We start from the raw sequence: 13,216 nt of genomic DNA on the forward strand, positions 1-13,216 counted from the left end.
TCTTGATCTTGGGGATCATGAGTTCAACAAGCCCATGTTGGGGATAGATAGAGCATATGTCCAAAAAGAAAAAAAAAAAAAAACAACTCATTCAGTTTGTTTCTTTGAATAGAAATTACTACCAAAGTTGATCCATAAAATATTAAAATTTTGTAGTCTATTCCTTGTCAGTAGTTTCATAATACATGAATAGAACTTAAAATACTAGACCTTCTCAATAACATCTGTTTTTTTTTTTTTTTTTTTAATCACACCAGGTAGTTTTGGATGTTGGTTGTGGAACTGGAATTCTCTCTATGTTTGCAGCTAAAGCTGGGGCAAAGAAGGTTCTTGGAGTTGATCAGTCTGAAATACTTTACCAGGCAATGGATATCATAAGGTAAATGTATTTTAAGGCTTGATTTAAGGTTACTTTTAAATAGAATGGTCAACATTCTATTTCTTAACTTTTTTTTTTCCTTCTTAACTTTAAAAGCTATCTAACAGAGTCAAGACATTTGTCTTTTAAAAAATTCATTCCAGAATAATAAGATTTTAGGTTAGATTGAGCTAGACATGTTTGAGCTATGAACAGTCTTTTCACAGTTGTCATGATGAAAATTATTTTTATATGATTTCCTATCCAATGCTAATTATACAAAACTAGAAACCATTGACATATAAGGTAATATTGTTAGAGGACTCAGCCAAACTGAATATTTATTTCAGTAATGATTCCTTTAGCAAATAGCAATTAGACCAAAAACTAAGGGTTATATTTTTTTCTTTTTTACAGCACTAACCTTTGTGCCTTCTTCAAAATAAAATAAGTAAATTCCAGAATGACTAAAAACAAGGCAGACTAGATTTAGTTTATCCCCTAAAACAATTTTATTATCTAAAAATATCTCCTCTCTTTCAGGAGTTAAGTTAGGTTAATCGATCAATGATTGACTTTACATTTGGCTTATGTCACAGTAAGAAGGCCTTTATTTGAACTATAGTGTACAGAACTAGATTTCTTTAACTGTGTACTGAACAAAGCACCTTACACTTAGAAGTAATTTCCAGAGTAAATAATAGGAGCTTCTCAGCCATTCTCTCCCCAAGAGAGAATGTTGTTTTTTCTTTTTTTATCACTACCTGGTGTGTTAAAAAAACAGATGTATTGAGAAGGTAGTCTCCTTTGCACCTCCATTGCATCATGTAATTACCATTTCTTTTTGTTTTGAAAATATTTAAGACTTACTCTCTCAACAACTTTCAAGTATGTAAATACAATATTATAAACTATAATCACGATACATACCTTAAATCCCCAATAACAGTTCTTAAATAATCCTCCCATTGCTACTTAAAATTGATTAATAGTAATTCTTTCTTATTAGTATAAAATTTAAATACAATTATGTAAGATGTTTAAACTTTTAGATATTATTGCATAATGTAGAAGTGTAGTATTGTGGTTCAGAATACAAGGTTTGAGTCAGGATTAGTTTGAATCCTTACTCCCATTTACCAGTTATTTGAACTTCAATTAAATTATATCTAACCTATTTGAAACCTGTTGTTTCACTATCAAAATAAAATAATAATGAATACCTCATATGATTATGAGCAAGATAAATTATAAGAAAGATAACACATGTAAATCTCTTTGGCATATTGCTTGGCACATAACAAGTATTCAAAAGTTAGCTACTATTATTAACAAGTACCAAATTAATATTAATGAAGAAATTATATTGGTCTTGCTTAGATTTTTCATAGATCTGGCTTTGTTGTTATTTTTTTTCATACTGGAGAAAATGCATATGTGTTGCATATATATGGACAACTCTATAATCTAGTAAAGTTTTTCCTAGTTCTTATACCATTAAGGACATCATCATCATTTTGGGGGGTCCATAAAGTCACCCTCACTTGCTTGTGCATTGCCATCCAAACAAATATGAGGACCAGTGTTCTTTTTTTTTTGTTTTTAAAGATTTGATTTACTCATGAGAGACACAGAGAGAGAGAGAGAGAGGCAGAGACACAGGCAAGAGGGAGGAGAAGCAGGCTCCATGCAGGGAGCCCGATGTGGGACTCAATCCTGGGATTCCAGGATCACGCCCTGGGCTGAAGGCAGACACTTAACCGCTGAGCCACCCAGGCATCCCAAGGACCAGTGTTCTAAAGAAGAGATTGTTTCAGAAGAAATATCTAAAAAAATTGTCGATAGAAAGATTATGATAACATATTTCTGTTTGAAGCTTTGACCTTTTAAAAGACCATGTACATTTACTATTTTTTTTTAAGATTTTTATTTATTTATTCCTAGAGACACAGAGAGAGAGAGGGGCAGAGGCATAGGCAGAGGGAGAAGCAGGCTCCATGCAGGGAGCCCGACGTGGGACTCGATCCAGGGTCCCCAGGATCAAACCCCAGGCTGCGGGCAGTGCTAAACCGCTGCGCCACCGGGGCTGCCCTACATTTACATATTAATTTGAATTTTTAGTTTCTACAAAATGAGACTAGATGTACTCTCATTTTATTTCCTTTATGGAAGAAAAGGAAAAGGATAGTGATAATACACATTTCATTTTGTATTGTTTTGTTTCATTTTATTTCACATAGAATTCCTAGTGACTTTTTAGAAATATCTTAATACAATGATTATATTCACATTCATTGTATATAAAATTTAGTGTTGCAGTATATGGAACTTTTACATAAGGGCATTTATTGAAAATGACTTAGCACTTAGTTTTAGGTACTTCATTTTAATAATACAAACTGCTAACGTTAATTTAATACTCACTGAATTTCCTTTGAGGTTCATATAATTACAGTATATGAATACTCTTCTAGAGATTAAGAAATTATGGCATGGAGATTAAAAAGTGAGTCTCCTTACTTATAGTGGAGCCAGGATTAGATCCTAGGCAATCTGATTCCATAGTTCATCCTCACAGCTAATTTACTATGCTGTATCTCCATTTAACTACTACAGGTTATGTGTTAGTTGTATGCAGTAGTTTGCTTTACTTAGAATCTATAGAGTTTGAAAATCAAACCTTTTAGCTTTGTTGTGAAAGATAGTTGTGAAAAAGATAGTTATTTCCATAGTGTCTATAAGCATCTTTCCCTTGTCTTCATTTGAAAATTTGAAATTTATACTTCTGGGTAAAAGAACTTCTGTTCTCCTATTTGTGAATGTCTCTCTAAAAGGATATGCAGGAAACAGTTTACTGTTAATATTCCCACAATTTACTGGCTCATTCTACCAGTGGAGGAGGCAGGGTAGCATATTTCTCTCAGCATCTGGAATCATATGACTTGATTTCTGGTTTTGGCTTTTTGATTAGTTAGCCATTTAATAATGGGCAAATTACTTCTTTAATCTCTGATTTCTTCCTTTATAAAATGAGGTTGATGGTGATAACTATCTCATAAGATTGTTATAAGGATTGAATCCATTTATGGTGCTTTGCAAAGTAGCTGATCTGTAACTGCTTACTAAATTTTAGTAGTAATTGGAATATTATTAGTTAGTGGTATGTTTAGCTTGGCACCAGTGCCTCAGATAATATTTTTGTTGTTGTTGGTTGTTTCTAAAATCATTTATTGTAGCAATCCCCCCAAATATGACGACTCTCTTTTCTGCATTTTTTTCAATTGTTCAGATTCTATATTCTTATACCATATATACTCTATACTCTCTTATTCTGTACTCACTCTCTTCCCTTGAAATCTCCTCCCAACTTCTTTTTTTTCTTAAGATTTTATTCTTTCTTTTTTTTTTTTTAGAGAGAGAGCTTATACATTCAATGGGGGTGAGGGGCAGCGGGAGAGGGCAAGAGAATCTCAGACAGACTGCAGGATGAGCATAGAGCCTGACCTCAATCTCATGACCCCGAGATCATGACCTGAGCTGAAACCAAGAGTCAGATGCTCAACTGACTGAGCCACTCCGGCTCCCTCTCTCAACTTCTCTTATACTTGTCTATTATTGTATATTGGAGCTTTCTAGAATTATCATCAGTCAATGAAAACAGCTCTTCCACTTAGCAGACTGTGAGTTGTCTTTAGCTCTTCTGAGGCTGTTTTGTCAGAAATCTGTACACAGTAGAATTTCTCTAAAACTCTTAAGTTTACATCTATAAAAAAGTAGTTTAAATTCAAAAAGAGGGATGCTTTTTAAATGCATTTTTTCATTACTTTTAAGTATGTTTAGTTGACAGTCCTTGAATTATGTTCAAAATATAAAATAATTAGTACTTCTTTATTTAAAAAAGCAATCTGATATTTCTAAAGAAATGAGCTTAGAATGGTGTAAATATTGTTTTAATGTAAACTGGCATATATATTAGGGCCTATATATGTAATATATATCATATATATATATATATACTTGAGCTTAAGAAGGTCAGGCTTGTAGTTTTGAGGTTGCAGACATGAATAACATAGAATATAGGTTTTCAAAGATGTTACATTAGCAGGGGCAAATAGGTCTCAAAGTGAAATATGGAAGGAATGAGAAATTGTTTCTTACTCATGCTGTCATACTTTGTACTTCAAACTCTGCAGAGAATGATTGTTTTAGAAACATAAACTTACCTAAGGATAGCAAAGCTATTGAATTGCCAGACGATTGTATACTGTGTTCATCCTCAGGAAGCAGGGATAGCTTCTGGTAATATTTTTATCGTTGCTCTGGTTGCCTTTGGCTTCTCATTGACTCAGCCATGGAGTAGTTCATTATTCAGACTTCTGCATGTTATTGCAGAGGAGCTTTCTGAGAAGATTGATCCATCATACAGCTATAATGTAATACTTGCAGTCTCCCTATGACATTAAAGATGCAATCTTTTATATTGCCTGTATCTAGAATACTGTTAGAAATGAAACATTAAGAAAAGCCTAGAGAATATTTGGTCTGTTGTCATGTTTATTTAAGTGTCCTCTCGATTCTAGGACAGGAGCTATATCTTAATCTTTTTATTCAGAACACCTAGCAAAATGTCTGATTTCATGGCAGTGCTTAGTAAGGGTCTTTGAAGAAGAATGAATTTAACATAATGATTTCAAAGATAGTGGTAACCCATCTATCAGATTTGGAACAAGATCACAAAATATACCAGGATAAATTCTTGAAGTAAGGATGTTTGTTCATATTTTGTTTGTAAATTTAATAGAAATAACATAGAGGAGTGAGTTAAAGCTGAAGAGAACTTTGAACTGGCAATGAGACTAAAATGCTAAAAAACAATAGCAACAACAACAAAGCCTACTTCCTGCACAAAAACCATAGAATTCTACAGAAGGTAATGAAGATGATCAAGGCACTATACAAGGAAATTAAATTCATTTCTTCTCCCACCCCACCAAACCCTTAATTTCCTGTCCACTCAGAGATCCTGTTTTGAGGGTCTCAGGACTACCCATTAGTCCCGTGGTTCACTGGGAAAACTGTAACTCAATATAAAGTTGTATTCACAGCTAAGATTTACTACAGCAAAAGGCAGTTCAGGGACAGCAAAAAAAAAGATATTCATTAGTGAAGACGTCATGTAGAGGCTCCCAAGTAATCCTTTCTTTGAAAGAGTCACACAGGATGTACTTTTCTCTCTAGCTGCAAACCTCAAAGACACATGTTTGATGTCTCTACAAGGAAGTTTGCTTGAGTTTTAGAGTTCTCAAAGAGAGCTGGTTGCATAGGCACTTGCTCTGTGACTCTTCTGGTATAAATGCATGTCGGACACCAGGTGCACATCAGGAATATTCATGTTTACTTTAAACATGCTGTCATCCTGGTTTAGCTTGGTCCATGGCTTGGGGCACATAGAGTAGCATCATTACCCTTTAACTAAGTGAATGTTCAGGAATTTTGTTAGAGTTTGGTCAAGAATTATTGCCATGGTTACAGAAATAAGTAAGACCTGAGAGAACAGACCTACGTTGATTATGTTGACACTTTTCTCACAGGTAAAAATAGGAAACCTGGGATTCATACTTGACCTTTACTTCTTTTTTACCAACATTCCTCTTAGAATCCTGTTAATGGAGAATCCTTAATGTTTCTCAAATCCATCCCTCATCTGTCATTGACATGTCTTAATTCACATTCTTACATTTCTCACCTGAATTCATATAGCTGCATGTAACTGGCTTGGTTATATGAACTTTGCCTTTGCCTCCCAGCAGCTGCCTCCCTTTGCGTCCCCAGGGCAGTCAGACTGATTTCCCTACTCAGTTCTCCTCCCCTTTAAAAAAGAAAGGGGAAAAGGATGTGTTTTGTGTTTGGAACCGAGGATAAAGAAGAAACTAAAGAGTACCTGTGATCCTAGTGTGAGAGATCACAGTCAGCATTTTGCCTAAGGCTTTTAAAACTTAGGTCAGGAGATGTAATACATAGAAAAGTAAATTTTCCAGAATTTCAGCTCCTCAAGGTTAGGCAGGGATTTTTCTCTTTTTTGTTCATTGATGTGTCCCAACCACCTGGGAAGGTAACACGGCACATAGTAGGTATTCAATTTAAAACTTATTTAATGAATGAATATATAAATTAGTGACTTTTCAAGACCCAGGACATTAAACAGTCAAAGGTAAATCAACATCAAACTTGAAAGCCTATTTTCTCTGCTTGAATCCAGACAATTCTTTTCATTGTATTAGAAGCTGAGTTATTGCTAATTTTAAACAGTAAATGTTCTTAATGTTAGTAATTCCACAGCTACACACTTGTAAACACAAATGATACATTTGGGAGGGAGGCAGTTCATTGTATTCAAGGAATACAAGCCTTATTTTGGCTCCATGTCTGGGGCCTGCATTTGAAATGATCTGCCTGGCAATAGTTATTTTTCATGGGGTGTACTTACATCTACCCTTTGTCTCAAATTGTTAAGAGTCCTTGTCTTTGTTTTTTTGTTTGCATTCATGAATGGAGGACTGGATTTTTTAATAAAGGTAACTGGTATGTGTTTTGTCTCTGAAGGGAGTGGAGGGAGACCTCCCTTTCTTCTGTTGATTTTTCAGTGTCTGTCACTTCCACCTTGTATACCTCTTAACTCCAAGGGTCTGTATTGTGAAGAATGGCTTCTACCTCCACTCTAATCTTCTCTCGTGTGCACCAAGCACTGGATCCTCCTTTTACCAAAGAAGGTTTACCAAAATAATTTAATCCTCCTTTTTCTCCCACTAAGATATCAGAGTCTTTGCTTCTAAAATCTTGATCCACTTATCAATTTATTATTATGTTTTGCATTGCTTTATTGTCTTTTCAGTGTGCTTTGGGAACAAGAGAAGTATTTGTGCTTGGATGCCACAGTGAAATGAAAGCAAAGTAATATTACACCTTACACATACTTATATTCCCTCCCTGCCCTTTCCTAGCACTCATGAATTCTTCTAGATGAACTTTATATTTTTGTCACAAACTTTAAGATGTCACTTACTTGATTATAGGTATTCATTGCATGAACTTCCATGATGCTGCTTGCATGTCTATCTCCCTACTAGACCAGGTTCTTCTTGGACCTAGACCAGGTCTTTAATCTAAGTCACATTGGGCAGAAGTATATTACACATTTGATCCTTTGTTTCCCATTCTAAAAGTCCTGAAATGACTCTTTAATGCCTTTAAGTAAAATCTAGACTCTTTAGTATTACCCTACCTCTCAACTTTGTCACTATATGCTTCTTGTTGCTTTAATCATAGTGAACCATTTATAGTTCTTCAGATTTACCATTTTCCTCCATACATACATAGAGAGGCAGTTTGTGCCCACAGAGATGACCCTTCCTTATTCATATATTTGTGTGTGTGTATATATATGTGTATATGTATGTTTGTGTGTGTCTGTGTATATGTATATATAGTGAGTGCTGTGTCTTTTCCTAAACTCAAATGTCCCTCACTTACTTAAAGGCTTTTTATATAAGCTCCTGTGATACCCTATGCTGTTTGCTGTTCTGTCTCCCTTAGACCCATGTTCTTAAGTGTATGGACTGTGTCTTTCATCTCTGTATGCCTAGTACAAGATAATTAATCATGCTGATGTTCCTGTATCATGAAATGAAAGTTAAATTTCTATTTTTAAGATAAAACGACCAGTACTTTCTCATCTTATTTCTAGCAAAATTTTTACTCAGAAAAATAAGATGATTTCGGTGCTTATTGGATTTATAGAGACTCACTTAAAATACCCTTTTTATTACAGTGTCATATTTCTACAGATTAAAGCTATGCTTGTTTTTGAGCAGGTGATTCTAGAGATAGAATTTATTTGGCATGCTTTTATGCTAAAAAAAAGGTTTAGTGAGTAGCCACTTGAGAAAAGTAAGTAAAATACGTAGGTTTTTTTCATGAATGGGAAATCAGATGGTGATTAAGATGAGCAGTCTCAAGAAAGAGGTTATCTATGTGAATGATATCTGTGTTGAGCTGTTTAATACAGAATTACTAGGAATTATGGCCTTTGTCTTTTTTTTGTGTGTATTGCCTGAAATCTTAATCTTTCCTGTTATGTTTATATTTGAACAAGTAATTACTGATGCAAGTAGGATTATGACTTGTAGCAGACAATAAACAGCCTGAGCAGATGGCCTTTTTACAGAACACATCTTGTTTCAGCATTAGCATTCTGAAGATATTTCTAGGCAATGGGAACATTTTGCTCTTTTAAGAAGCTCACTTTTTGCCTTTGAAGTGTTTGTAACTGTTAGAGCCTTAACTATTTCAGTATATAGTAAGCAACTGTAGCAGTTTCATCAGAATTTTATTAAGTACTTCTTTGAAAAAACCCAAGTATAATGTAAGCATCCTTTTTTTTAACTTGTGTGTGAAATATAAGTATTAAAAGTACATAAATGTAAATAATGTTTTAAATGCAAATGTGCATAAATAACAAGAAAGAGAACATTAGCACGCTTTAGAATCCCACCACCTCCATTTATCCTCTCACAGTAGGATGCTGCCTCTGCCTGATTGAGGAGCTACCATCCTTATTTTGATGGTAACCACTTCTTTTGTTTGCTTAATACTTTAACGACTTACATCACCATCCATTTAAGATAGTTTAGTTTACTCAACTTTGATTTTTAAATAAATGAAACGATATACATTCTTTTGTCTAGCTTGTTTTGCTTGACATTTTTAGTGTTCATTCATGGTATGTATAACTGGAGTTTTTTGGTGTTTATTTTTTTCCAGTTGGTCTTATAGCACCTCATTGTAATTTAAATTTGCATTTCTATGATTGTTAATGACACTAAATACCGTTTTGGGTGATTGTTGGACATTTTAGTTTCCTTTTCTGTGAACTATCTGTTTATATCTTTCCTCAGATTTTTGTTGAGTTGGATCTTCTTACTTATTTGTAGACTATCTTTATATTTTTATAGGTTTTTTTGTAATGCAAATGTCTTCTCACTCTTACATGCCTTTTCCTTTGTAGTGTCTTTTGATGTACTGAAATTCTCAATTTTCATGTAGCAACATTCTTGTTTAAGGCTTTTTTGTAGCATGTTTAAATGACCTGTTTGTCCCAGTCTTGTTCATTACAGAGGCCATTCTTTCCTCTCTGCAGTGTTATTTATCTTTGTCAAGAATCAAACACCCATATATGAGGGCAGTATAACCTTTATACCAAAATTCTACTAAAGCAGTAGAACAGAAAATTACAGGTTAGTCATTCATGAACATATATGCAAAAATCTTAATCAAAATATTAGAAAACTAATTGAGCAATATATTGGAAAGTAAAGTTTATCCCAAGAATACAAGGTTGGTTAAGTATGAGAACATCAACCAGAACAGTCTTTTGAGATCATCTCAATAGATGCAGAAAAAATGGTTTGATAAAATTCCATATTCATTCAGTATATCAATGTATTAAAATTTTTAGCAAACCAGAGCTAAAAAGAAATGTCCAAACATGTTATATATTTTCTACAAAAAAAACCACAAGCCCTATAGCTCATACTTTGATGAAGCATTGAAAGCATTTGTGTTAAGTTCAGGAACAGGACAGAGATACCTGCTGTCACCGTTTCTGTTTAACACTGTAAAGGAGATCTCAGTACCGCAAGGCAATAAAAAGAAAGCTATAAGAATCATAAATGAAGAAAGAAAACTGTTCTTATTCACTAAAATCTGTTTATAAATATGGACTTCGGAAATAAACTATAAGTCCTATAATAGTAAAATTATCAAGGTGCTGAAACAAATTAATATGCAAATAAAATACAAAATATTTCTATAAGGAACATGAAACACTTGGACGCTGAAAATTATATCAAAATGTATTGTTAATATTTCTAACATTCCAGATAATGCATTTTAATGGAAAATTCACCCAGGGGTTGAATATCCTTCAGTAAAGATTGTGCATGAATCATGAGTCAGCTGTTTTAACTTCTTCCTTGGTCTACCTTCTGACCTTGGTCAGTATCTCATTGCCTTACACTTCTCAGGTATCTTTCTTATACCATTTTCTGCAATAATTTCTGCTAAGAATAAGCCTGTAAAGACCTTAATGACCCTATTAGGATATGAACCATCCTCTACAAAGCTTGTTACTAACCCCTTAGTAGACAACTCATCTAATTCCTCTTTTTCACACTGTTTATCCAAAGCCATCTAAACTGTCCTCCTCAATGAGCTGGTTTTTGTTTACTCCTACTTTTGTTGACCCCTCCTATCTTTTGTATATCAAGGATATCACACAGTCCTATTCTTAGTAATTAATCAGATATTGTCTCTTGATGACATATTACAAGGTTGCAGAAAATGCTCAAGAATGAGGAGTCATTGAGTTCATCTATTTCATCATCTCTGTCATTAACATTCAATTATATAATTATTATAAAGCCAGTCTAAATTTACTTGCACTCACAGCATTCCTTCTGCTTCAGAGGACCATCTGTGCATTGGGAAGAGGGCAGAGCAGTTACCCTCATGGGTATACTGTAGCCCAGCTTTTACTTACTAAGCAGTTTAGTTGTACCACCTAGAAGCATCTGTTCACCACCACGTAGGACTCTATCTTCAACCCAAGTCATCCTTTCTACTCTGTTGTATGTAAAATAAGTGATGCATCCTCCGGATTGTTCATGCCAATTATGATTCACTAGGCTTTTCTAGTATGTCTTGTGAAAGGCTTTATTTCTTTCACAAAATACTCTCAGCACTCAGGAGGCCTCTGGACCTTGTCCTACCTGCATGATCTTAAGGATAATACATAGTCAAAGTTTATTACTTTTTTAATGGATACTTCATTTCCCCAAGTAGCCATATAAGCGCAAGGGGGCCTTCGAGTAAGATGAAAAACTATTCTTAGTTTTTTTCTCTTGCCATTATCTCCTCTCTGAAAGGACTGGCATTTATCAGACATGCTAATAACAGCCAGAGAATAGAATTTTTCACTATCTTCCCCTCTGCCTACCTATCTCTGTCAAGCTAGTGGCCAGTTTCTCTTAAGTTTTCCCATTTCATACCATATATACCTAGGTAACCATCTGAGGATTAGAAACTCCTTTTTTTTAGTCTGGCTTAAAAAGTGTCCTAAGCTTTTGTGATTCATGGATCTATATGAGAGTTCTCTTAACAGCACCATCGTGAGCTAACATTTTCCAGTCAGACTCACAGAAACCTGATTGCACAGAGGTGTTACCCAATATTAAGTTTCATTAATAATTTCAAAGATAGGGGCGCCTGGGTGGCTCAGTCAGTTAAGTGGCTGCCTTTGGATTGGGTTATGATCACAGGAGCCTGGGATCAAGCGCCTCAGAGAGCCTGCTTCTCCCTCCCTCTGCCATTCCCCCTGCTTGTGCTCTCTGGCTCTCTCTCTGTTAATAAGTAAATAAATTCTTTTAAAAAATAATTTCAAAGACCTTGGCAATCAAGAGACTCATAAGTAGAGAATAATCTAGTATGTGGAGAGGGGCTCCTTACTTAGGGATGATACCTACTGTGGGTGAAAAGAATACATGCCTAACATAAAGGAGGAAAGACCAAAGAATCTCCCTTTAATGTCCCAGACTTCCCTCTAATTAGGACCGCTTAATTGCCTGTATTTTTGAAATTGTTTGTAAAGCTTGACCCTGGGTGAAATCTGTGGTTCATGATCCTTTGTATTAAGTCATCCATATGTCCATCCTCTTTTCTTATTCTTTCATAGTTCACTATCTCAGATCATTTTCCTTCTTCCTGAACTAATTCTTTTAACATTTTATTCATTGTGCGTTTATGGCTATAGTCAAACAAAATGGTGTTGGTTTGTTCAAAAATGTACTTTGCAGCATTTTTCTCTGCATGGCGATTGTAGGTTGGTATGATAATGCTCCAGTGTGGAAGTCCATAAACCTCAGCCATGGATTAACCACCTGTTTTATAAATAATGTTAGGACACAGCCATGCCCTTTTGTTTACGTATTGTCTATTGCTGCTTTTATCCAACAATAATGCTTGGATAGTTGCAGCAGAAACCATATGGCAGGACACGTAGATAGCTCTCAGTGGTTGAGCATCTGCCTTTGGCTCAGGGCATGATCCTGGGGTCCTGGGATCTAGTACCAACCACATTGGGCTTCCTGCATGGAAGTCTGCTTCTCCCTCTGCCTACGTCTCTGTCTCTCTCTGCTTTTCTCATGAATAAATAAATAAAATCTTTAAAAAAAGAAAAACCAAAATTAAATTAAAAAAGAAAAACCTTATGGCCTGGAGTCTAAAATACATGTTTGGCAATTTAATAAAAAATTTGCTCACTTCTGCTCTAGTTCATTGGTATTATCATTTCATTGCCTTCTGGCTTCTGTTGTTGCTATTAAGAAGTTACCTGTCAGAGTAAGTGTTATTTTTATTGGAGGTAACCTGTCTTTGTTGAATATTTTGTCTTTGTTTTTGATTTATTGAAGTTGTACTGTAATGTATAAATTTAAAAGAAATTAGTCTTAGATTCTTTAGATTCATCCGTGGCTTAATGCTTCTTATCAGTTCTAGAAAATTCTCATCCATTATTGAAGTATTTTTTCTGTTCTGTATTTTTATTTCTTCTCTTTCTGTGACCTCATTTATTTGTTCTAGGTCTTCTCACTATATTCCTTGTCTTAGCTATGTTTATGTAGTGCTAAATGGCCAGATAAATATTTTAAGCTTTGTGTGACACCTGTGGTCTCTGTCACTTGGTGCTACTCATACTTCTTCCTTCTTAACAATGCCTAAGCCGGGATCCCTGGGTGGCGCAGCGGT

General features: G+C 34.8%; 1 protein-coding gene across 3 annotated transcripts in view; it reads left to right on the forward strand.

Annotated features, from left to right (window-relative positions):
* PRMT3 (protein arginine methyltransferase 3) overlaps positions 1-13,216 on the forward strand; it is a 123,905-nt gene that overhangs the window by 25,607 nt on the left and 85,082 nt on the right. For all 3 annotated transcript variants that reach the window (XM_025459763.2, XM_025459764.3, XM_025459765.3), the window contains one exon: positions 258-379. In XM_025459763.2, the coding sequence (XP_025315548.1) occupies positions 258-379 (122 nt within the window). The remainder of the gene's footprint in view (positions 1-257; positions 380-13,216) is intronic.

The sequence above is a fragment of the Canis lupus genome, chromosome 21 (genome assembly GCF_003254725.2).
Source record: "Canis lupus dingo isolate Sandy chromosome 21, ASM325472v2, whole genome shotgun sequence".
NCBI lineage: Eukaryota > Metazoa > Chordata > Mammalia > Carnivora > Canidae > Canis > Canis lupus.